This window comes from Pelodiscus sinensis, chromosome 5, assembly GCF_049634645.1.
Source record: "Pelodiscus sinensis isolate JC-2024 chromosome 5, ASM4963464v1, whole genome shotgun sequence".
In the NCBI taxonomy this organism is placed as follows: domain Eukaryota; kingdom Metazoa; phylum Chordata; order Testudines; family Trionychidae; genus Pelodiscus; species Pelodiscus sinensis.
The window spans coordinates 63218982-63245853 of NC_134715.1; the positions used below are offsets into that span (position 1 = coordinate 63218982).

The 26872-nt window shown below is 41.0% G+C and overlaps 1 protein-coding gene across 2 annotated transcripts in view; it reads left to right on the forward strand.

The window, feature by feature from the left end:
• The window catches only part of KLHL2 (kelch like family member 2), an 82994-nt gene that overhangs the window by 13232 nt on the left and 42890 nt on the right, over positions 1-26872 (forward strand). Inside the window, exons 3-4 of one of the 2 annotated variants that reach the window (XM_006111707.4) lie at positions 90-196; positions 6586-6707. In XM_006111707.4, the coding sequence (XP_006111769.2) occupies positions 90-196; positions 6586-6707 (229 nt within the window). Of the gene's footprint in view, positions 1-89; positions 197-6585; positions 6708-9809; positions 9881-26872 lie in introns of those variants that run through there. The other variant, XM_075930150.1, reaches the window with a different exon arrangement.

The following is a 26872-nucleotide window of genomic DNA, read 5'->3' on the forward strand; positions in this document are numbered from 1 at the left end:
TGAGGTAGATGTTATGTGCTTTTCTACTGTGGATTTACCTATGTAAAAGTACTCTTCCTTTGTGTGTTTTTTTTTCTTTCCTTAAACAGTCAAAACTTGTTGTGTGATGTGACGATAGTAGCTGAAGACATGGAAATTGCAGCTCACAGAGTCGTTCTAGCTGCTTGCAGCCCTTACTTCCATGCCATGTTTACAGGTACCAAATGTTTTTAACACTTGTTATAATCACTATTAGCAGACTATGCTGAAATGCAGAGGCAAAAAAGTTTTGTGTTGTGTTTTATTTACATACAAATACAACATTAAAATTATAGGAAGTTGTATATTTTATATGCTAGTTTGTTCTAACTGTATGGGGAGCTGGCAACTTGAAATTCAGTCTCTTAATGAAAATTAAGTTTTGGTTATATTTTATCTAAGTCCTCCTGACAATTTGTGGTATTTGTCCCTTACTTACTTTATTTTTCTCTTCCTTTCTGAATGAAAGACTCAGACAAATGAGACACTGTACAAAATGACTATGCAAATTGCTAACACATGCTCAAAGTAAAGGAAAGAGATTCTCTAACCCTTTCAGCAGTAATAATCTTGTAAACTTTTTTCGGGACTTTAAGTAGATGATGACCCTTTACCACCTCTTCTTTCCTCTAAAAGTAGCCTTTTTTTGAAAAAAAAAACTTCCCCTGCGTCTAGACTGCCACTGCGTTCTTTCCAAAGTAAATTGGAAGAATGCGGCAGTTTTTTCGATCGCAGAAAACCTCATTTTACGAGGAATAATGCCTTTTTTCGAAAGTGCTCTTTGGAAAAAAGGTGTTGTTGAATGTGAACTGTGTTTTTTTGAAAGAGAGCATCCAGACTACCTGAGTGCACTTTTTTGAAGAAGCAGCTCACTTTTTCGAAAGTACTGGCTGTAGTCTAAATGCTCTCTTTTGAAAGAGGCTTCTAGTCTAGATGGACCCTAAGTGTTGTAAGCTGTTAGACATGAAAGTTTTCAGTGGCTTTGACAGCTGGAGTGCATTTTTTGAGTGACAGATAATGCTGTGCATTGTTGTCATAACTTCTCTGTGGAGACTGGATTCTTCATCGTTTTGCTCTATGTAAACTGCTGCTATGTTGCTACTCTGGAACGTTGGAGACTTTGTAGGGCTAAAGTACATTGAGATCTCAAATGCTTCTCAGTGGATTTTCAATGCTGCACATTTACTTCTACATTTGCTGTAAATTACTTTGAAACCCTCTCATGAAAGAGTCTGTCAAAATGAAAATTATTAAATATGTATTTATAATTTTATTTTGAAATTGCTTGGTTATTTCCTACCACTTAGTGTGATAGTCTTGTCCTTATTGTTTCCTTATTTTTTCTTGATGACATGTGACACCAGTAATAATCATTATGGTATACATCTTACAACTTTAGTTGCATTCCTGACATGAGTTATGCAGATAGTTGTCAACATTTTATGTTTACTCTAAGTTTAAACTTAGGATCAGAAGTATAGCTGTGTGTTGGGAAACAAGGATCACTTAATGAAATTAAACTGTAAATTTAGGATATACTTGATTTGTTTATGATGTATAATTGTTTAAAATCTGGTAACATTTTCTTTCTGCTACAACTAGTCTTTACTTCTGTACTCTTCTTCCCCTCATGTACGGCTGAATACCCAGATAGTGAAGTATAGCAATGACATTTAAAGAATTCTCTAGTTATTAATTCTCAAGTATGTAATTGTGGTTGATACACAAATTACCAGTGAGCACTGATATTTTTTATGAGATTAAAAAACCTGTTCTTTGTGTTCTGTTCAACTCAAATGAAAGCAATTTTTTTGTTATGCTTTTTTCCATGTGGTTTCTAATGTTCGCTAATTGTTTATTCAATGAATCGGTGTGGTGGGAGTTTTAAACTCAGCACGAGTGTTGCTTTGAGGATTGGCAGACTGTGCTATAGTGCAAATGCTTCCTTCCTATGCTATATGGCCATTCGCCATAGGAACTAGTCCAAATTTAATCTTTAATTCCTGTTTACGTTACTCTTCAAATAACCCACAGTCTTACCTCTTGACTAGCAAGTTTCACTCACTAAACTGGTTACAATCAAAGGGGAGAATTTTCTGCATTCTTTCTCCATCCAGAGTTATAATTCTAGATGCTAATGCTACAGGTTGCGGTTTAAACCATTCTCTGGCTTCCTAGGGAGTGGGAAGAGAAATAATGTTGAGGACAAATTATTCCACATTTCATAATTTGAGGTTCTCCACCATCCTCTGAAATATCTGACACTGGCCTGAGTCAGACACACGATACTGAGCTAGATGCACCACAGGTCTGATCCAGTCTGGGATTTCCTGTGATTCTTCTAGGGCAGCGGTTTTCAAACTTCAGCAACTCAAAGACCCCCATTTTGACTTTTAGGGACCCACAATATCTCCCACTCAGCCCTTTCCCTGCCTTTTTTCCACAAGGCCATACTGCCGCCCCACCCCTTCTCTCAGGCCTTACCCCTATACTCCATGTCCCCTCCTGTCACTTGCTGTCCCTCACACTCACTCACTTTGACCATGCTGGGACAGGGGGTTGAAGTGTAGGAGGGGATTTGGGGTCTGGGCAGGGACAGGGAGTATGAGAGCAGCGTACGGATAGCATGTACCTTGGGCAGCTCCCGAAAGTGTCGGTACATTCCTCTGGCAGTGGCTCCTGGGGGGATCTTTGCATGCTGCCCCTACCTGCAGCACCAACCTTGCAGTTCCCATTGACTGTAATTCCTGGCCAATGGGAGCTGTGGACTTAGCCCTTGAGGTGGTGGCAGTGCTTAGAGCTGCTGGGTGGAAGGGGGAGGAGTTGAGGAAGGGCGTGGGAATTGTTGATCAGCAAGGCCTTGTGGGCACCCCCGAAGGTCCACAGACCCTAGTGTGACACAAGCTGCTGTAGAGCCTAAATTCTGACAAAGGAACTTAAGAAAAGAGGCAGGAATGGAGAAGTTTCACTCTTGGTAGCTTTACTCTATACCTCCATCCAAAGACAGAAAGCCTTTTAGTAACTTCAGATAATAGAATATTCTATCTACAGGCTATATTTACACAGCACACTTTACAACAGTGTGGTTCTGCTGCTGCAGCCACCCCATTTTAATATGTCCTGTGTGGATGTTCTTTATCACCAGGAGAGAGTTCTCTCAATGACAAAATAAAATCACTCCAATGAGGGATTTCATCAACAGGAGTGCGGCTCCCAATGATGAAGCTCAATGCATACTGCTGCTTTTCATTGCTAAAATTTTTGTCATTCGGGGAGGTATTTTTTCACAAGCCTGAGTTTTAGAAATAAAAGTGCCAATGTAGATATAGCCTAAGTTTGTGTAGGAAACATTTGTACTAGGCTGTGTAGGAAATGTGAATACTTTCCTTTTTCTCTCCTACTACAAAGTTGGTGACTCTGAGACATTTTGGTGTTCCTTTCTAGTTGCAGCCTGAACCTTCCAAAAAGTTAAAATCTAAACAAAAGATACATAGGGTGTGATTCCTTACCAGTGTATCATTGAGGATGAAGTGTATGGATTGTGTCACCAGCCTACTGGCTGGCCCACAATAGAGAAGAATCTTAGGCTAAGTCTACCCTACAAAATTAAGTTAACCGAAGTTACATCAATATACAGATACCAAGGTAACTGAATCCATTTTACATATCCATGCTATGCTCCTTGTGTTGGCAGTGTGCATCCTCACCAGGAGCACTTGCATCACTTTAATTGTCAGTGTGGGGCATTGTAGAATTTTTTTTTGAAAGGCAGTAGTGGTCTATGTAAGCAGCATAGTGTTTATGCTGACATTATGTTGATCTCATTAGATGAACTTAAGTGCTACATCTCTCGAAGAGGTGGAATTAAGTCAACGTAGTGGGTGAGTTACTTGGGCAGGAGCTACATTTTAGTATGGATGCTTCCACAGTTATGTTGCCAAAGGGACTTACATCGATCCAACTCTGTAGTGTGTATCAGGCCTCCCTACTACTTACAGCTAAAGATACTCCTTTAGCTTGAAGTGGAAGCTGAAAGTCCTCATTTCTATTTTTATTAGACTACACAAAAATGGAAAGAGGAGGAGGTGCCTGCCATAAATACTGGAGGAGAAAAAAAGATTGCTCACAGAACACCAAACTCCATGCTCTCCCACGTCCTTTTCTCTATAAAGGACACCTCCACAGCAGTCTGCATAAGTAGATGCATTGTGAATCGTGCTTTAAAGCTCGGTATACGTGAGCTATTTCAGCTCAGATGACTACCAATCCCAACTATTTTATAGCAAGAAGAAAGATTCAGTCTTTTAAAAATAAAGATCCAGTGCCCCAACCCCTTTGGTACGTTATAGACCTTAAATTGAATTTGATAGCCAATGCCAGTCATGGAACACCAAAGAAATGTGAAGACTCCATATAGAGCCTACGTCAGTAATCCACTCTTGAGGTGCCAAAGGCATGGATCACAGTAGAGATATATTCATCTGAAAGTCACAATCTCCTGGCCAGCCAGAGATGGAAAAAAACTTTCTGGACACTTTATTGTTATATATGAGGGTCCAATACAAACCCCAGACACCACCAGGGAAGCAGAGTGAAAATGTATCATCAATCAAATGGGAGCATATCTGCCTTGAAATGTCACCTGGGGGCAGCCTCACCCCCAGCCTACCAGTGTGACTTCAGACTTAGTAGGATTGAATTGACATCTGGCTCTCATCTGTGACACTTTCCCACTGGGGAACTGGGCTACATGATGAACAGCACTAGATGGGTCAGGAGAGGAAGAGTGACTAAGTGATATAAGCTCACTGAAAAAACTCCACATGATAGTGCCCAGCAGGAACAGAAATGGCTTCCTGTCAAGTCTGTTCCCTAGTCTGGCACTTCAAGTGCAGAAGGTGGTGGCCCGCAAGAGACCTGAAAAATACCTCGCCTCTATAGGTTTCTGCTTAAAAGTTCCCCTAGGTTATAGTTTCCCTGGCCTTGGGATATAGGCTGCCGTCATCGAGTGAAAACCATCTTCTTCTTAGGTCCAGGAAGAAGCACTTGAACTTCTTACAGAGGGGTACCCCCAAGCTCTTTTTTACCACAAAAGAGCTTGAAGAAAAAGAGAAACTGCAATCTCTGATAGTAGACCTCTCAGTTTTAGACATGCATACACAGACCTCCTGTTACTTTCTAGGATGCAAGAATCAAATCATCGCCTTAAAAAAGGTGATTTTATTAACAAAACAAAAAGGTATACTTGATAATGCATACTTGGTTGCTAGTAGTTACAGAGCAACTGAGACCAGAATAAATTAAAACAGAGAAAAAAGGTATCTCTGGGTGCAGCTTAGACATAGTGAATGGGGGAGGGGGGGCAGGAGTCACATGGCCTTGGCACAGAATTATTTAACCAAACTGCAAAACACAGAAAATATCCTGATCGCAACTGATTATACGTTATTCCTATCTACTCACGATCCGAACTTCAAGGTCCAGTCCATTTCCATGCCCAGTATTCCTTGTAGGCATGGTCGTTCTGCCTGGTTCAATGCATCTTGTTTCACCCAGCTCCTGGCTTAAAATCTCTCTCTCAACACCCCCTAGCAACCTGAGTTTAATCCTTCAGTCACTGAATGCTGGTCAGCACTACCCTATTCCCAACATTGCTTGCTGGAAAAATTCAACCAGAAAACAAAATGGAGCTATCCAAAAGCAGTCTTATCGACTTGCAGTCTGTAGGCAAGTTTAACACCATGTTATGATCAACAGTATTGAAGGCTAATAACAGGGCTAATAGAATTCATGTGGACAGTTTTTTTGTCACAAGTTCCCTATGGTCTTATCTCATAATGTAATCCCTGCTCTTTTTTTTTTAAGTTCTTCTGATGACCATGAAGCTTATTTGCCTGCAGTATTGTGATTTGTCAGAGAAACTAACTCCTGCATTGTGAAAGACACCAATTTTCTGCAGGTGGCTAGTTTCCCTGAATCCTTCCAATAAGATTTGTACTGGCTCAACAGATAGTCTTCATGATCAGTATTTCAGACTCCTTACGTTGAGTAACAACATTACTGAGTGAGTCCAAAAGGTTTAAGGGAATGGTGAAAGGAATGGTGAGAAGGTAATCAAAGCAATGTCACTCACATTAATCCTCTTGGGGAGGTCTCTTTTTTTCTAAGTGCAATTTCTACTGCCATTATTTGAAACACTTTTTATGCCAAGGAGTTAATAAACAAAGCAAGAGTATCTTAATGATTTCCCTTATTAGTGAAATGATTTTTTGTATCTGTATGTGTGCCAATAGTGAAATCTAACAGCCATACTTTCACTAATTATCTACCTTGTGTAAGCCAGGTTTGTTTGGGTTTGTTTGAGAAAAGTATTAAATCACTTAGGTTTAAAATTACTGTAAATGGAATCCTCATTTTTGGAGGGAATAATTAACTACTATATCTAAATGGAATAAGTGATGAATTTTTAAGTCACCAGGCCTGAAGATTTTATGTTAATGGAAATACAACAATATGATAGTATTTGATAGCTTGCAGTGGATCTTAAGCTATAAAATTGTATTGCAGGTGAAATGAGTGAGAGTCGAGCAAAGAGAGTTCGAATAAAGGAAGTGGATGGCTGGACGCTGAGAATGCTTATTGATTATGTTTACACTGCTGAAATTCAGGTTACAGAAGAAAATGTACAGGTAAGAGAGTATCCTAATTGCTGTTTTTGTGGTGTCTGATATTTCTGTGCTTTCAAAATAAGGTGATTTTTTTTTCCTCCTGCTTGAAAAGATAATAGGATTTTCTGTTAGAATCTTAACCTTAAGGAGATAAAAAATATTAGACAGAAATTGTGTCATCATAGAATTCTCCTTTTTTCTAAAAGTGCAAAATCAGTTTCCCCAAGACATTGATCACCTACATTCAAATATTCAATACTACATGTACTGCTGAGAAAACACCAGTTACTAGTTTATAGTTTCTCAAAGTGATATATTAACAGTAATTTTGCTGTTTTGTAGAGAATGTATCAGCAAGCTCTTAAATAAACCAACAAAGGGATGTTATACAAAAATCATGTATCTTTTCTAGTAGTGAAAGTCAAGTGTGTGTGTGTGTGTGTGTGTGTGTGTGTGTGTGTGTGTGTGTGTGTGTGTGTGTGTGTGTTTTTCTGAAGTGTGGCTGTTCCCTGCTTGAGAAAAGTACCATTATGCAATGTAAAATCCTCTATCCAGAATATAACTACACCAGCTCTAAGATCTCTGCGCTACTAATATGCTTTAACTCTAATGTGGAAAAATTCTGAACCTTTCTGATGGAAGGGTAGTTCATGCTCACAAGGCAAGTAGTTACACATCCTGTACTCTAGACCTTTTGGGCTTCAGAGCATGCCTTTAGTGGGTAGTTCCTACCCTCAACAGTTTGCTCCTAGTCTTCTACCTGCATAGCTAACTTGAAATTTTTCACTCTGGCACTGCTTGTTGGTGTTGAGTTTTGTCTTAAACAAAAAATGAACTTTTCTGTTTAAAGTTCAGTTTATTTAACATTTCCTTTGTTAGTCCACTAGTCTTAACCTACTGCCACGTGGTCCAAGCTCCCATGTTCTCACACTGTCAGTGGCCTACTAAGTTTGATTCTTGTTCGTTCGCTCTCCATTTGTATCAATCAGTATTTAGTAGGGATGTCAAATCCTGGTTAAACCGGTTAACCGGTTAAATATCGGGTTGACCTAATATTTTACCAGTTAACCGACTAAAGCAGTATCCCTGACTGGGGACTGCTCCAGCCTGGCTGGGTTGGGACTGGGGCTGGAGCTGCTGCTGGCTTCTAGCCCCCGCCAGAGCAGCCCCCGTTTGCATGGCATGTGGAGAGCTGTTCCAGGCCACTCTGGTTACTGGCTAACCAGAACTGGTAAGCATTACCTATTTAGGGTGATGCTTACTGGTTGACCAGTTAATCAGTTAACCCTTCAAATCCCTAGTATTTAGCACAAGGACTTTGCCCATCCCACTCACTCAATCAGCTAGTCTTACCTATGACTCATTCATGGCAGACAAACTTCAAAGAGTCTAGAAATGTCACACTAAAAGAGTCTTATCACTGATTAAAAATACACAAATTTAATTATCCTTCCTTCTATAATATTTTTACCATGAATCATCAGATTTAGTCCTTCCCTCCTTTGCTTCTGTTGCTTTTAGATCTGAAGTCATTTTTCTGGAGAGAGATTGCGGTTGTTTAATAAGAGGTGCTGTTTGGTAAGCTGTATTTAGTTCTTTGGTTGCTCTTGTTACTCTTCGCCTCTTCATTCCCCTTTTTTTCTTGCTTTGAGCATGAGAATACTAGTCATTCAAATATACTGCACTGTAAGGAAAAAATGGTGCATTATTATCTGTGACACATACTTGTGCGTCAGCCTGAAAGGAACAGTTGACTACAGATTGGACCTTGCTGGTCTGGCACCCTTGGGACCTGGGTGGTCCCGAACAAGGGGATTTGCCAGACCAGGAGAGGTCCCTCCTTTCTTGATCCAGGCTTCCATTGGGTTAGAGCGCCATCCTGCCTCCACTGTTGCCTTAGCCCCCAGGATATCTAGATGCTTCTGCTGAGCCAGAGCACCACGGCCGGAGCTCCACAGCCGAGGCAGCTGGCTCCACAGCTGGGGTTAGTACTCCACAGCCGGAACAGAACTTTGTAGACATCTGGCTCTGCGGCTGGGGACAGAGTTCCCTAGCTTCTGCTGGGGCTGGAGCTTCATGGCCGCCACTGGGGCCAGAACTTTCCCTCCCCACTCCCTCCCGTTTTCCCCGTAAACACACACAGGGCTCCTGGCTGAGTTCCTGGTGCCCTTTATGGTACTCATGGTCCACTGCCAGGCCTTCCTGTTCCGGGTCTCTGTAGTCCAGGAACATCCATGGTTGGTGCCAGACCACAGATGTTGCCGGACCAGGGAGTCCCGGTTAATGGAGGTACAATCTGTACTAAGCATTGGACTGAGATTATCAGCTCTTTCTTGGACACGGGGTCCCTACTGCCTTTAAATCAGTGACGTGGAAGTGATAGACTTCACATTGTCGTTTGACCAAAAAAAAAAAATGTTCTGTTACCAGCAATCTAGGCCATATGTGTTCCCATTCTGAAATGATACATTCTCATTTTACTAACTCGTTCTCTTGGTATGTTGTTGGCTTGTGGTGTTACTGTCTAACAAAGGCACCAGACACATGAGTCTTGGATGCTGTGCTATATCCTGCCAAACTTGCAGTGACACAGACCTCTTAATCTCATTCTGGAGAGCTCTTGCATTATCAAAAATGACAGTGGTTTTGATAATAATTTCTCTCTTGTGTTCATGACAGCTGCGTTTTGCTCATTCAGGAAAAGTTTGATTCCTCAGGGGAAAAATTTCTCCATATACACCTTGATGACTGCTTGTGCAAGGGACTGGACTTGATGATTCCTCAAGGTCCCTTCTAATCCTGTGTTTCAATTAGACTATTTTTCCAACCTTCAGTATATAACATAACTTAGGATACATGGCGAAACTTTTATTAAAAATGAAGTTCTTGTAACTGCTTTTGTGTAGAGATTTTTCTAACTGATTCTGGAAGCAGCCTTGAGTGTTTTGGATGCTAGTCTGAGAAGACATATTTTAGTCTCATGTTGACACTGTTGGCTTCCTCTTGTGTTTAAGGGCATGAGAAGTAAAATTTCTGTGTTCTAGTAGTAGGATGAGAGATGTTAAAGGCCAGTAATCCACAGGTTTAATGGTTCTGAGTCTGATGCAGCTTTCATTTTCACAGCTCCAGACTACCTGGCTGTTTGAAGATGTATCTAATGATGTTGGGGTTGGTAATTTATATAATGTGACATGGTGAGTGATCTTACCGTTTGTAGTACTTGTATATTAAAAAGATAGTCTAGCTTTGATTCGGACTAGATCTACTGAAATAAGAGCTGCACCTTTGAATGTCATCACATGCATTTGTGTCCTAGAACTGGCTATAAATGGATATATATTCTTCTGTTTAATTTTAGTTAAAATATATACAGTATTTTATTTATATTTTGCTAATACTCAGATTAAATACTGTCTAAATACACGATGTGCACTCGATGCCCCAGAGATTTTAGAAGTTAAAATAAGAGAGGCTTCCATGAACCTGTTGGAAGGATAGTCCACTGATTAGATCCCTTTCCTAGGCAATGGGAGACAGAGACTAAGTCCACACTGTTACTTTACTGTGCTGTAGCTTTTTGGCTCAGGTGTGAAAAAACACCCCTGGAGTGCAGCAAGTTACAGTACAGTGAAGTGCCAGTGTGAACCAGGCTATAGTGCTGGGAACACTGCCTAGCTGCTCCCCTCAGGGAGATGGTTTACCTGTTGCACTGGGAATGCTTCCTCCCAGCCCTCCTGCTGTGGCCACATTAGCAATTTAAAACACTGCTGAGTGTTTTAAACTTTTAAGTGTAGACAAAGCCAGAGAGTTCAGTTCCTGCTTTGATGAAGATATCTGTGTGACTTTGGGACAGTCTTAGTCCTTCTGTGCTTCCGTTCCCCAAATGTAAAATGAAGGAAATAGCACAGAGACATTGTGAAGATAGACATATTGATTGTGAAATGCTCGTATACTATGGTCATGGTAAACTATGGTCCTGGGGTTGTAAAATACCTAAGGTACAATATAATAGATCTGGAGATACTGTATGTGAATCTGATTTGCTAAGCCCCTGGGGTGCTCCCACTTGCATGTAAATATTGTAGGAAGCTATCTGTAATACATTTTATAGGAGTGGAAATGCTATGTTCAGTCTTTTTAGATTACGTTAGGAAACTTAGTCTAATAAATGAGCAAAACTATTTTAAATGAACAAATATTCAGAAAACACTCTGAATATTCTTTTGCATTTCCAGTGCACAATAGCGCAGTTGTAAATAGCTAATGATGTGGGTATGCTATGCACATAATTATAGATTCATAGTTTAAAGGAAAGACCATTCTGTATATACTATAGCTATGCTAAAAAATATTCTGTCAGTCTGTCCATTAACAGGAAAATGAGTTTGAGTTTCCTTTGAGCACTTTGACATGTAGAAAAACGTTGAAATAGCCGTGATTTGCCATTAGCTGTTACTTGAACATGATGTATTTTCTAGTTAAAACAAACATACTGAGTTTTACTTGTTTTTGCTAAATAGGTATAAAATACAACAATGGCATTATTGTAATGTAGTGGTCTTTCTGGGCATGGATAAATGGTGTGAACTTTAAGTCAGTATTCAGTAAGTTTTATCTAGCTTATATTAGGGATGTAAAATATAGGTAGGTTTAACCCATCGAGTATTCAGTTAGTCAATAAACAGGGGTGTTGCAGCAGCCCCGGGAGCTAACCCCACTGTGGCTCTGCCTTTTAAATGTATTAATAGCCTGCCAGCTCTTAATACATTTAAAAGGGTAGTGCATGGGTTGGGACCTGGTGCAAGCTGGACCAGCTGATTTCTGGCTCGTACTGGGTCCCCACTGATGTTATTTAGCTTTTTAAATGTATTAAGAGTCCTCCAGGACTTTGTGCGAGCCGGGAATCAACTGGCCTGGCTTTCATTGGGTCCTCCCCGCTGTGCTTCTGATTTTTAAATGTATTAAGAGCCAGCAGACTGTTAATATGTTTAAAAAGCAGAGTTGTGGAACCTGGTCCCCACTTCTTTCCTGTGAAGGATGGTACTGGGGAGAAGCTCTTTTAATTTGGCTCCCCTAGCACAGGGTCCTGTACCCTCTTCACCCCTCCTCCCCCGATGCTGCCTCAGATAGAGACAGAAAGGTGTGTGGGGGGGGGAAGCCATTAGTCACCTAGTTACTTACATCCCTAGTTTATATATAGTGCTAAGATTCCTTGTTTACTTTGACTTAGACATCATCCTGAGTGAGAGATCCCTTTCTTTATAAAAAAATTCTATGAGAACTACTTGTGGTTGAAGCTTTGTTAGTCTCATTTTTCCTGGTTTTCAGAAAAATGTTCCTTTTGTGAGAACATACTCCTTTAAAGGTCAGAACTGGCAATTAGGTGAACTAAAAAAGGGTCATTTAATTTTTCTGTAATGTGTGGAAACTGAACACCTGCAGGTTTACATTTCTGGTGGATTGAAGACACTAGTAAAACAGGTACATTTTGTACACTTGTTTATAGACTTTTTTCCTGCATGTAAATGTGAGACTTCATTGGCCTTCCGAAATTTCCTCTGGTAAACTTAGATCATAAGCTTAAGGTAAAAGATGGTGCTGTTTTAGGCTTTTCTTAGTGTAAGAATGTTAAGAGGTGGGCAATTGACTGATCATATAGTTGATTAGTGTCAACTACAATTTGTATCAACTACACATAAGAACATAAGTTAATAAGGGAAGGCACTTTGTCCCAGCTCGTGCCAGTCCAGGAGCTACCGCTGCTGTCGCTCTGCAGTTGAAATGTAGTGGCAGCCGGGCACCTACTACATTTAAGCTGCAGAGCTGCAGCGAGGTAGGTCCCAGACGTGCGCAAGCTAAGACAGAGCACTCCAGCTCTGCATTTTAAATGTAGTAAGAGCCAGGCAGTACTTACTACATTTAAAATGCAGAGCCACAGTGGTCCCAGACTGGCATGAGCTGGGACTGAGCAGGGCTCGCTCTGTTCTGGCTCACGCTGGGTCCACTAGCTCCTGTCCGCAATGGCCTGAGCTGGCAGTGCATAGAGGCTGCTCTGGCGACAGCATCTGTTTGTATCCAGAGACTGTTGCTCCCAGCACTGGCTCTTGTTTCCCTGTTTCTCCCTTGCTGCCTCTGGTACAGAACTGGCAATTAGGTGAACTAAATTAGATAACTGGCAATTAGGTGGTACAGAGGCAGCAAGGGGCAGGAGGAAGTGGGTAGTCCACTATTTGACTGCTTGCTTGCATCCCTATCTTTGTTCCTTATTTTGATATCTGTAGTAGATCTTATTTAAAATTAAAATGTTATCTGACAAATTCAAGAGTGAAACAGAAACAAGAAATGAATCATAAATTGACACAGCTCGTGTCAACCTAAGGAATGGTAGGAGGGAAAACAGCATAGAAAAGATAATGGATTTCCAGAAGGCAATCTTGAGCAAATTTCATGTAGGTAGATAAGATCTTATGGGAAGCAAGTTTAAGGAGAAAAACAGTTCAAGACACTTAGCAGAAGAACACACTATCCCATTGTGTAGGAAAGGTAGTAAGTATGGCAAGAGACCACGCTGGCTTAACTAGGAAATATTCAATGATCTGAAAATCAACAAAGTACTACAAAAAATGGAAGGCAAGAGGAAGACCAAGAACGTTGTAGGCCCTATGGTGAAAGAGAGGAGAAAATCAATAATGGAAAATATGGAAATGGAAGAAATGATAAATGACTTTTTTATTTCTGTTTTCAGCAAAAACATTAATAACAATCAGATGTCTAACATAGTGAAAACAAGTGAAAATGAGGTAGGATCCAAAGCTAAATAAGGAAAAACAAGTTTAAAATTATTTAGTCAAGTTAGGTGTCTTCCGCATGTTGAAATATGTTCTAGAATATGCAAGAAGCTGACCAAGGAGATATTGAACCATTAGTAATTATCTTTGAAGAAGTTATGGGAGAGATTCCAGAGGACTGGAAAAAGGCAGATATAGTGCCAATCTAAAAAAAGAGGAATAAGGATAAACCAGAGAATTACAAACTAGTCATCTTAACACTTAGGGGTAAAGAGATAATGGAGCAAATAATTAAGCAATCAGTTTTGAAACATCTGGGAGATAAGGTGATAAGGAAGAGATAGCATCCATATGTCAAAAACAAATAGTGCCAAATATATCTAAGAGCTTAGACAGGATGACAAGCCTACTGGATAGGGTGGGAATGGTAAATGTGATTGGGCTTAACTTCAGTAAGGCTTTTGATACTGTCCTGAATGACACGCTCACATACCAGTTAGGGATATACAGCCTAGGTAGTGCTATTATAAGGTGAGTATGCAACTGGCTAGAAAACGATTTGCAGAGAGTAGTTATCAGTGGTACACAGTCAAGCTAGATGAGCACATTGAGTTGGGTACCACAGATATTGGATTTGGATCCAGTACTGTTTAATATCTTCATCAATGATTTGGATAATGGCACAGAGCAGGGATGGGCAATAAAGCAGAGGTGGTTTGCCAGAGTTAGCCCCTGGTGAGCCACTACTGCTATATTTATCTGTGCTCTACAGGGACAAGCAGTTGCAGCTCCCATTGGTTGCGGATCTCTGTTCCTTACCAGTGGGAACTGCAAGAAGCAGCGTGGACTGGGACACCAATTTTCGTAACTTTCCTTGGCCAAGAACAGCAATCTGTAGCCAACAGGAACTGCACTTGCCTATACCTGCAGAGGCTCTGGCAAGGGTGGTTGTGGCCTGCCAGGAAAAACTCTAGGAAACTGGCCCCAGCCCGGTATAGAGAGTATACTTATCAAGTGTGTGGACTGTATCAAACTGGGAGTGTTTCTAAGTGCTTTTGAGGGTAGGATTAAAATTCCAAATGGTCTAGACAAACTGGAGAAATGGTCTGCAGCAAAAAGGATGAAATCCAGTAAGGACAAAGGCCAAGTTCTGTACCTAGGAAAGAACAATCAGTTGCACAAAGATAAAATGGGAAATGACTGCCTAATAGTGTTGCAGAAACAGATCTGGGGGCTCATTATGCAACAAAGCATATGAATAATAGAAAAAGCAAACTTTTTGCGATAGATTATTGGGAGTGTTGTAAGTAACACACTAGAAGTGATTCTTCTGCTCTGCTCCATGCTGATAAGGCCTCAGCTGTAGTATATGTTGGTCAGAGAGTACAAGAGCTGGTAGTCACAAGAAAAAAATTGTGAGGATTTAAAAAAACATTGTTTAAGATGGTGAAAGATCTTATGAAGCAGGTTGGTTCCAGCTTAGAAATGGGTTTGACAAGAATGCTTAGAGAAAAAGAACAAGAGCCACTAATATCTATTGATGGGCCATGGTAAAGAAGATGATTGTGTAAGAGGGATATTCATAGAAATAAATCAAGAACACAAATTAGCCAATGCTTAGAACAAGTTGCTCTTCTTCTGTTGTGTATCTCCTAATAGCAGTCACTATGTATCAGTTATTTTAGCACTTCTATCATAACCAGCTTTTTCCTGCACATGTTCAACTTTCTGAATTGTCTTTTTTTTTAAATAAATAAATTAAATATCTGATTACTAATGCATTATTAAGGTTACATGTTTTAAGACAGGGAATATAAATGTCCCAAAGAAATTAACTTGCTCACATCCAACTTTTCAGTTCCCAGCTAGGTTATTAAATATATGCCTAAATAGTGATTGTGCAATGTGGGAGAGTTAGTTACTATAAGAAGCTTATGAGTAATTGGCTCGCCCACACTGTAGCACATGCATTTAGGTCCATATTTAGTCAGCCCTGTACCTAATAGCCTTTTGAACACAGATGAATAGAGAAAGGAGCTCAAACACAGACAGGACTACCGTACTTCTGCCTTTACAGGAAAACAAAACAAAACAATCTCCATCTGCCATGTTGCAGGAAGGGGCTGTGGGATAATTTGTATATGGAGACACACAGTCAGACTAATTGTCAAATATGCTATACCGCTTTGTCAATATGTGCAGCAACAGATACTATGCTAGAAGAGAGAATCACAAGTAGTTGAGTGATCACAAGGATATATTTTTGTTTTGTCATTATTGGAATATACTGTTGGGTACAGTATGTATATGCATAACACTGTATATGCATAACAAATATAGCTTTGCCTTTTTGTTTTGTAATCCTCACCCCCAAACCTTTCCTGTCCTCTCTTGACTTCGTCAGGTATTTGGTTTGAAGGTAACCATCACACCAAAACTACCACATGGATGTTATACAACAAACCATCATCATCATTACCTATTTCATTAAGATGACTCTTAAGTGAAGCTGAATTATCTATACTTTCCAAGGGACTGATCTTCTCCACATCAGAGAACCTGATGCCTTTGTGGAGAATTAAAAGGACTCTTTCACCAACTCGCTTTGAATAATTTTTTCACAACAAATATAACTACCTTTCCTACTGACAGTCATAAGGAGAAAATCATGTGACTGGACACCTCACAGTAAAGGAAACCACATACTTGATCTTATACTGATTGCTTAAGGAAAAAATAGGTTGTGAAATCTTTAACAGACATCACATCCATTGCTCAAAGACCAGCTATACAATCGCCCATCTTTTAAAATCCATGGGTCCTATCAGTGCCTATTGCAACAAGTGGAGTGCCTCATACAGTGCATCAAATATCCCAACATCAGCTATTTGGGTGAACCATGTCATGTAGGAATCAGTGTGACGTAACAATAGAAATGTTTGAAGGGAGTGGGGGGGGGGGGGAATGGATTAGATTATTTGAAAAAAACAAAAGCTGTATTAAAAGAACACTAAGATTCAACATTAAAATTTTAATCCCTGAATTAATGATTGCCTGTGCAACCTAGTTTGGCCTTTTTGTGTGTATCCATTAAAAACATAACTACATTTCCCACACAATCCTTGCTTTACTGAGTTTACTAGGTGGATGAAGCTCACTAAAAGTGTAACAGTTCAATATAACTTTTGAGCCTCATCAATCATTGTGTGGCCCCGGATATTAATTGTCACTAGAAGCCCAGATTTTATCCAGGGTTGGTGGGCAGGGAGGGGATGGGGTCCATAGAGGCCTCCTGCCGATGGTCCCCAGCCTGGGGCCAAGGAGAGGATCCACAGAGACCTCCCGCATGGGGGCAGGGTGTCTGTTAAGGCCTTCTGCCAGTACTCCCCAGGCCGGGACTGAGACTGGGAGGGGAAGTGCCAGAGGTCTCCTGCCAGTGCTCCCCAGACACAGCTCAGGGCTGGGGCTCCGGTCTGGGGTGGCGGGTGCTGTGGAGGCCAGCCCCGGCAGTGCTCTCTGGGCCCATGTGGCTGCAGAGATGCTCCCGGGACTGGGAGCAAGGCAGGATGGTGCATTTATGGAGGCCTGGCCCAGTGGCCAGGAGCTGCATGGGGCATCGGGGAGGTGTGTGAGGGGGAAAGAGCAGCAGTAGAGGCCAGTCCCAGCAATGTTCCTTGGGATGACCTGGTTCATGGAGGAGAAAGAAGAGGGAACCACGCAGGCCTGCTGGTGCGGCCACGCTGGACAGCCTGGCAGTGTTGGGGTGTGTGTGTGTGTGGAGGGGGGAAGAGGGAGCGGGTTACCTTGTCCTGGTGGTGCTGTGAGGAGGGAGGGTCACAGTGCTGAGGTTGGCAGGGCTTACACCCTCCCTTCTCCCTGGTCTGGCACTGGAGCTGAGAGCTGGGGGGAAGTGTTTGGGGCAGGGGAGCCACTTACCTAGGCTGGTGGCTGAAAAGATGGTGAGCCTAGTCTCCAGCTGGCCACTCCATTTTTGGTGTAGCTGTCCCCAGTGGTCACTCTGCAGTACAGCTACCCTTAGCAATGGCTGTGCGGTGTCACGTCCCTTCTATATGTTTCCTCCCTTTCCATGTTACGGGAAATAATTGAATTCCAGGCACATCCTGTTTTCCTGCCATAATGAACCCTGCCCCTATCCATTATAGGACCAGTAAGTTTTAGTTATGAGTAGGACTGTCAATTTATCTGCGTTAACACCTGAGATTAACACAGGGCAGGATGACTGAGTTTAAAAAAAAATGACCGCGTTAATTGCAGGCATTAATACTGTGCGGCCCCTTTGAAGTGCTGCTCTGGAGCTTCAAAGGGGCAGCGCATTAGGAGCCTGGGATCAGCTGGAGTCCCCAGCTGATCATGGGCTCCGTGCAGCTCTGCCCCTTGGCAATACATCTCTGACCCGGAGCACCACTACTAAGGGGCGGAGCAACACGGAGACGGGGATCAGCAGGAGAGACCAGGGTGGCCTTTCCAAGGGGCAGCGCTGCATGGAGCCGAGTTCAGCTGGGGACTCCAGCTGATCGTGGGGTCCTGCAGTGCTGCCCCTTTGAAACACCACCTCTGCATTTCAAAGAGGCAGCTGCACTGAGCCTGGGGTCAGCTGAGGACTCTAGCTGATCCCTGGTTTCCTCAGCACTGCCCCTTTGAAATGCTACCACTGTGTTTCAAAGGGGCAGCACATGCAATTAACACCAATTAAATTTTTTAATTGCACAATTAATTGTGAATAATTTTTTTTAATCGCTTGACAGCCCTATTTATGAATTCACAGAAAACAGAGGGTATTTAGATATAAGGGAGGAGGGCATAATTTAGCTTTGACAAAATTTCTGGTAGTGATACAGAAGGCAAATTGCTCATTTAATCTTAATATCCCAAGCTGACTTTGCAGAAGTGGGGGTAAGGGCTTGGGAGGGAAAGGCCAGGGGAGAAGTCTGTCTGTTTGTAAACTGATCATAGTTTTCTAGTGAGAAGCAATAAACTTCAAAATCAACAATGCCAGTTCTAATTACTTTTCAAAGCAACATTCAGCATGTTCTCTTTCATTCTCTGGAATTGGGTTTATGCAGTATGTGTATGTCCTTAGATCAGTGATAACTTTTTTTTCTTTGGGTATAGTTGATGTGTGCACTCGGAAGTTATGGTGTGCATATACTGTCACAGTGTTTTGTATAATGCAATGTGAGAGAGCCACTCTCAAGAGTATTTTTCGTCACATATTGGCATCCAGAGATTACTATAACTGCACCATTTCCTACAGCTGTTCACTTTTCTTGGTGAGTTTCTGTCTAATGCTTGAAAGATTTGGAAGGTGTCTGTTTTCCATTAGGCAAAAGTGATTACTGCAGGTGCTGAATTTTATTAATTCACATTTTTTCAAAAAGCATTGCTTGGAGTGAAAGAACAAAGTTTGTTCTGTTTACTAATTAAAAAAAGTTGGCAAATGACAAGCAATTTTAATGTTTTATGTGTACATTGATTTCCTAATTAACATTTTAGATAGAATTTTATGAAAATGGCTGTTACTTCGCATAGACAAGGTGGGTGAGAATATCTTTTATTGGACAACACTGCATATTTATTTTACATGGCTTATGTTAAAATTATATCATAAATAGCAGCGATGAAGATATAAGGATCTTTTGTGCTAAAATTTGTTAATTTTTAATTCCTGTGATTTAGGTTTGACTTGCCAAAAAACTCTCAGCTAATTATGTGGTACAGCATGTAATATTTTTAATGAACCGTTCGCCCAAATGTTCATTAAACTATACAGAATGTTTCAAGCTGTTACTTTCTCATTTATCTGCATTGATAGGGAGTTCTAACACACAAATAACATTCTGCTTTAAGCTTAAACACCTGGACAGTTTTGATTGGTGACTTTGGGGAAAAATCTATCAGCTTTACCTTTTGACTTAGCTAACTTTTCAAATATTTGAATTACCAAAATTAGCCTATTTTTAAGACTTGCTAAATGTTATGCATGTTGCATGACGCATCTCCTTGTCACACCTGCCCACGTATCAGGTAAAATATTGAACATAATGACTTTTCTGCCTTCCCAACCATCCCTAAAAGTAAATATCTTTAGCATAGATGTAAAGGGCTGGGAACTAGGAGGTATGAGTTTTGATTTCCCAAATTCTTTGGATGGCTATTCATTCTTATGTGCAATTGCCAATGCTTATATTTAGGCTAAGTGTTTATACCTGCCATGGGAGGAAGGCAGACATCATTCATTTATTTGACAATTAAGGTAAGAGAAATTGAACAAGATCACATCAGGACATGCTGGAAATAAAACATGGGTTTCTAATGTGACAGACCCAAGTTTTAACACTAAGCCACTCTTTATCTCAGAACAAAAGTGCCAAATCTGTGTCTTTGGTATTCTCTTGGTAACTGTTGCTCTTATGATTAGATCCTACTCTGGCCTGTACCCAAAAGTAGAACCCAGGAATCCTGCTATAATGCAAAACATTACGTTGTGATTTCACAAATGGTTACACATTCGCAAAGAGTGTCTATTCTAGAATATCTGTTAGGAGCTGAGACACACAAAAGACAAAACAGCTTACTACTTTCTCTTGACAATCCATTTGAGGGGAAGAAAAGATTTGTGGTTCTTTAACTAAAGATGAGGCTTAAATTAAGGTTGCATAGATAACCTCAATTCTGATATTTTCTAAATTAAGTCTTTGATTTAGCAATCATAAATATTCCTTTTATTATAACGATTTGTATGTAAAATATATGTGTAAGATCCTTCAAGTTGAGGCTGAATGCTTTACCGATGATTTACAAAGGCATTGTCTACTCAAGGGATGTAAATGACTAGTTGACTATCTGGTAAGCAAAAGCGTATCAGGTAGTCGACACACTAGTTGACTAGTTGCTCCCTTCCCCCCCTTACTGCCTCTTTCTGATAGAGGCAGAAAGGGGGGAAGGGTAGGGGTACTGGGGAGGAGCTGGCTTAAAAGCTGGTTCCCCCTCCAGCTCCAGCTCCATGGGAGGGGTGCAGCGGTGGTGTTCTACCCTTGAAATGAACAAGAGTCCCCCATTGGCTCCAGGCTCCATGCGACGTTTCAATCAGGTGGAATGCGTGATCTGCGCCCCCACCTGCACGCTGCCAATGGAGTGATGTCATCATCAGGCGCCTCGTGACGACATCTTCGGGCACCCCATTGAAGGCGGCGCCCTAGGCGACGGCCGAGTCGACCTATAGTCACGGGCCACCCCTGGTTTCAATCTTTGAAATGCACAAGAACTCCTGCTGTGAGGCTCTTGTACATTTCAAAGCAGAAGTGTGGCAATGAAATAAGGGAAATTTAATTGACTATTCGATTAATTGATTTAATCATTTTTAACATCCCTAGCCTACACTTAGGTTTAAAGAGCAGCCATGGCAGCACTTCAAACTGAAAGTATGGCCACAGCACGAGCGCTGGGAGAGAGCTCTCTCAGCTCTCTGTATAAATCACCTCCATGAGGAGAGTAGCACATTGATGTGTGACACCGTTGTAACTTGCTGTACTAGTGCATGGGTATGTACATGAAGGTGGTATTCTTTTGTGCCCCTGATCCTGAAAGTTTTACAACTCTATAAAGTGCTAATCAAGACTTAGCCACAGTCTTTAACATTGAGGCCACCAATTTTGAATGCGGCTCAGCTTTGAAAGGATGGAAAGATGCTCCCATTTAATGGATATTTGGTGGCCCTATGTAAAATAAGTTTGGGGGTTCAGATCCAGTATTCTCAGAACAAAGTGATTGTTGTGCTTTGGACTACTTGGTAGAGGACAAGCACTAAATGCACCATGAGGACTGAATTATCTCTTGCCTGCAGGTAGTCTGTCCTTCCTGTTATCAAAGTGGAAGCATGCTGACAAAGTGTTCCTTGCTGTCAACCTGTAGATAAAGAGGGCATTTCATTCACCATGGATGTCAGTCAAATGCCTTTACCAGGAAATTTGTTATATGCAAATAGCACAAATTTGCATGCAATGTCATACATAGAACTGTACAAAACTTGCCAGCTGTGGATGCTCGTAAAGATTTAGGCTGAGACCATTAACTCTTTCACCTGTGAAGTTGAATTTGGGATCTGCAAAACTGAAAGGCTAACGTGATCCCAGTATATCAGTTTTTTCTTCATCTAATAGGCCATTAGGCTATTTTAAATTAAACCTAGTAGTATTCCACTGACAAAGTCTTTGTGTCAAACCCTGTTGGTGGTCGGTATTCTTGTTTTTCTCCCCCTTCCCTTACTCAGTTGAAGTTAAATGAAGTCAATTAAGTTAAAATATTTTTTTAAATCCTTGTAAGTTGCTAGTGACAGATTGAAAGTGAATTAAAATCTCACCCCAGTTTGTGTCCTTTACACAGCTTAATGACTGCTCACTGTCACCATTTCATTCTGTTACTCTAATACTATTATAAGTGTTGTAATATTTGGGTTACTGACACTGTAGAGAGCTATTTGCATTCCAGTTGTTTTCTGACCCTCAATTTTCATTAAAATGTTTTCATTTAAAAGGGCTTGTAAAGCCTTCCCCCCCCCCACATCTAAATGCCTGATACCATCCCTTTTAAAAGCGCTCTTTGTGTGCTAGCCCTGCATTTTGCTATTACACATACTTCCAGTAATCATCTGGATACCTCTTGCAACATAAGTCTTAGTGTTTGTTACGACAGCTTTAAGAATTGAAAGGGTGAAAGAGCATAACCTAATATGCCACATAGCTGGAGGAGAAAAAGTGGCACTTAACTCTAGAATGTATTTGCATTTTAAGAAATGTCAGGCAACAGTAAATGATCTAATTTTCCAGTGAATAAATCCTAGTGTGCTGTGCATGGTATTCTACCCCTCATTTGCTATATATGGCTATTTGTCATTGAAGAGTGATGGTCTTTTTATAGGCAGGTTTCCTTACATGCACAGTAAATATCTTTAAAGGATCAAGGTTTATTTCTTAATGTAACTACATTTTCGGAGGTTTGCAGCAAAACACAATTTTATTGGGGGTGATCATTTTACTGATTCACTAACAATAGGTAAAGGAGCAGTTGGATATAGTTGATATATTTTAAAAATGTACATGGAGTTGCACGTGTTCTGACTTTATCCTTTTTAGCCTTGTACGTTTCTCTTGTCTCAAGTTATAAGTTGTTGAAGGTCACAAGATATTTTGTGCCTGTAGACAGCATCTGATACCTTGTATTATGCAGCACTTTAAAGACTAACAAGATGGTTTATTAGGTGATAAGCTTTCGTGGGCCAGACCCACTTCCTCAGATCAAATTGTGGAAGAAAATTGGCACGGTCAAATTGTGGAAGAAAATATATTTTCATCCACAATTTGACCATGCCAATTTTCTTCCACAATTTGATCTGAGGAAGTGGGTCTGACCCACGAAAGCTCATCACCTAATAAACCATCTTGTTAGTCTTTAAAGTGCTGCATAGTCCTGCCTCTTGTTTCAGCTAGACCAGACAAACATGGCTACATCTCTATTACTATGATACGTTGTAGGCATTGTTATATGAATTTAGATGAAATATGGGAACTCAGAGTCAAAGGTGTGAATATAACCCCCAGTCACTGTCCAACAATAAACAGTATTTGGGGGTTGGTATACTGAGACATTACCCTTCTTAGCACTGTAGCAAACGTCATTACAAATCCTTTTAACCTTTTATCAAAGTTAACAAAAACAACAAAAAAGAAAAGTGTTTGTGTAAAATATTAAATAAGGCTTTTGTTCTAACAGCTCTTGTTCCCTTAGCTGAAGAGAGGTTTTAGATGGGGGGGGGGGGGGGGATAACCTTGTTTGACGATCTCATGTGATAACAAGGGCAATAATTGTTCTCTTTTGGGGGAAAAAAGAAGTTAGTTGAGGTGTGCTGGAGCTGTCATTGTTAGGGATGTATAGTGTAGTTGACTAACCCATTAACTGATCAGAAAAAGTTAATGCTAAAGACTACGTGCATTCTTCCCCAGCCCCACCAGTAAATTTTTGGGTAGGTCCCAGACCCAGTGGAGCTCTGGCTCATGCTGGGACTGGGACCTACTCCCACTACGGCTCTGCATTTTAAGTGTATTAGGAGCCAGCTGGGCAGGCAGCCCGGCTCAGTTCCAGCTTGGGACAGGTCTGGGAGCTCAGTCTTGCCCCTTTGGACGGGGCTGCTGCCACCCTGCACAGCTGCCTCTGTATAAGAGACAGCAATGCTGGACAACAGGCAGCTGGTCTGCTAGGGGAGCTGGTTTTCAGACTGGCTCTCCTCGTGGACCAGCTCTTGCCTGGCACCCCGTGCTGCTGTCTGTGATACAGAGGTAGCAGTGTGGCGTGGCTGCTTCGCCCCCACCCCCCCGGACTGTAGAATAGTCCAGTAACCGATAAGAATTCATGAGGTTAACCGACTATTCAGTTGACTGATATTTAGATCCCTAGTCATTGTTGCTGTTATTAAAGTCGAACCTCATTTCCTACAAAACAAAACAACACGAACCCACACTTTGGGGGGGAAGGGAAGAGAATAGAAAAGATAGAAAATGCAGCTTCTGTGTCTGCTGCTGACTCTTGCTTGCAGTCTCGCTGAATGTAGGCACAGCATGTCATCTTTGCCTTTCTGAGATGTCACACATTTGTACCAACACTGTGCTGGTTTGGGCTCTTTGTTCCAAGGCTTCTTCAGTGTTGTGGAATATGCAGTCTGGGCTGGCTAAGGAGAAGGCAAAAGGAAAAAGAGAAAAGGTAAAAGGGAAAGAAAAGAGAATGTGGTGGAAGAAAAGAACATAAGGGAGTGGGATTTACAAAGACTAACGTGCCAGGTGATGACTGGAATTCAGCTAGAGCTAGTGAAAGTGGTGGTGGCATGTGGGCCCGAGAGAGTCTTCAGTCTTAAATAGACCACTATAGCGAGAGAAGACAGACACAGTGGTCTTTTCCCACATAGTAAATCCTGAGAGAGACAGAAATAAGAACAGAAGATTGACTCCCAGTTCAGATTCTTATCCACTAGACATGCCACCTTCCTGTTAGCCAGTTGCTGTTTTAACAGGTATTGTTGAAGAAGACATAATCTTTGAGTAATTTTTCTCCTCAACTAAGAGCATCTCTTCATTCATTATCCAAGTTGTCCTCAGTCTTAAGCTATTACTAGAATCATCATATGTGCAAGTTGCATTATAAGCAGAAATGCCCATATCTGTGGCTGGTTGAGAGAGAGTTCTTTTGTCTGATGTGTGAACCTGGCCTTGGGCATTTTATCTCATTCTTGACAATAACTATACTTGAATAATAATAAATAATAAGTCTTGAAGGGTCACCCTTGGAAGATTTCAAATTCATAATGCATTTTTCTGTATACTGGGTTCATGTGAGTGCATGTTAAAGTTGTGTTTCTCACTGTGCAATAACTGTTTTTTTTTCTAGGTGACATTCAAGGTGCTTGGTTAGAATGGTAAAATTACTTTTAAAGAAGAGAACATTGTATATTATACCTTACCACATGTATTAATCAACAATGCTTATCTGTGCCAAGGATGAAGCTCACAAAAATCAGAGGAAATTCCTTCTCCATAGTGGTCACTATCTTTGGGAATGTAATAACCTGGCACTAATGTAAATTTCATTTACATATGAGAATTTTCAAAGCATAGCTCCTTTGGAAATCCCAGCCTTGGTTATCAGATTGTTGTAAGAATAATACCTTAATTTTTTAACAACTCTGTCAGTAAAGTGCCATTTAAAATAATTTTCTTTCTACAAGTTTTTAAAGGAAATATCTACTAGGATTTAGACCTAATCCACTGCAGATTAGATGAATGATAACTAAAAGCTTTCCTGGATGAAATATAAAGTATTGTGTTTAGCTTTGTGTGCTGTGGTTATCAACATGTATTTTTAGCCTGCTCAGATATCATCCACCTACTATTACAGATGTTGATCTTGACTCATTCTTTCTGCATTGAAAGACAAGCAGCATCCATGCAAAGTATTTTAGCTTTAAGCACTTCTTTATTACCCTGCTTTTTGGATTCTGTATTACTATAAAACGAGAGATTTAGAGACTGATTCATCCACCTGTGGGAGTGGTGGGGGAGAAATGTGTATCAGCAAGAGTCGGTGTTTTACTCCACTATCTGAATTAATGATGCTTGCTGTTTTCAGTCCAGGCTTTGGGGTTTGCTCGCTATAGTCGATGCTTTTGTACTTAAAAGCCTATAGCAAATACTCAGTTATAATTGTGGAACAAGATTTGTTAATTATAACCAATACTGTCTACACTATAAATATAAACATTGTTTAAAAAGTGCTTTAAGACATGGCGGTGGCCTGGCAGTATTGCCCAAGTGGAAAAAAATAAAGCTTTTTTTTTTTTCTTGTTATGAGTTGCAAAAATCTTTGAGAATCATCTAACACGGTGTAGGTGCTACCATAAACAGATGATAAACATCTTGACCTCTTTGTCAGACTTATAACACTTAGGATTATAATTAGGGATTCATAAATATATTTTGTTAGCAATAAGAGTTTATATAATCAAACCCAGTAAGGCCATGTCAGCCGACGGTCAGGGCAGTGAGTCCCTTATGACCGGCTGAAGTTCTTTTAAATTGTGCTTGGTTCTGTTACAGCAACTGAAGGAGTCAGGTTAAAGCTTAAACAGTTACTATTTATTGTTACAGGGTAAACTTAGTTGTTAGATGCTACTACTGTGTTACAGATAACACAGACACTACAAAGGACAGGACAGAAATTACACTAATAAGTCACTTACAGGTACCATGAAACCCTTTGGTTCTCTGAGCTCTTATTAAATGCATGCAAAATAGACACATAGCAGGTATATATTCTCACCCCTGCGTTCCAGACTTGGCGTGGCCAGCGTCTTTCTCTCAATCCCTCGGGAAGAAGTAGGGCGAGGTTGGGCGTCCCACAGACCTCGGGAGACAATCAATACCTGCCAGCAGGTATAGATGATTGGAGCTCAAATAGGGTGGGCTGCTGAACCTCTTTTTATACCCCTTGGGTCATGAAGGCTTCTTCCTAGGCTCAAGTGGCCAATTAGGAAAAATGGCTTTGAATGCCAAGTTTCCCACGAAGGGTGCAAAGCATAATTTACACCTGGGAAAATGCAGACAATGGGCACCTCTGGTATGTGATGGGCGAAGATTCCTCTCTGGGACAGTGCAGGCGTGTCAATTACTGGTACTAGCCATCAGGGCGACGGGAGGCCCCGGGTCGTCAGCTAGCCCATTTACTGTCTGGTTTCTGTTTATGGTAGAGTCAGGGACAGGCAGCAAACCTGTGTTCCCAGGGCATCAAAGGCTGACTGCCTTTCTCTTGCTCTCTGGGGGGGGGAAAAACAAAATG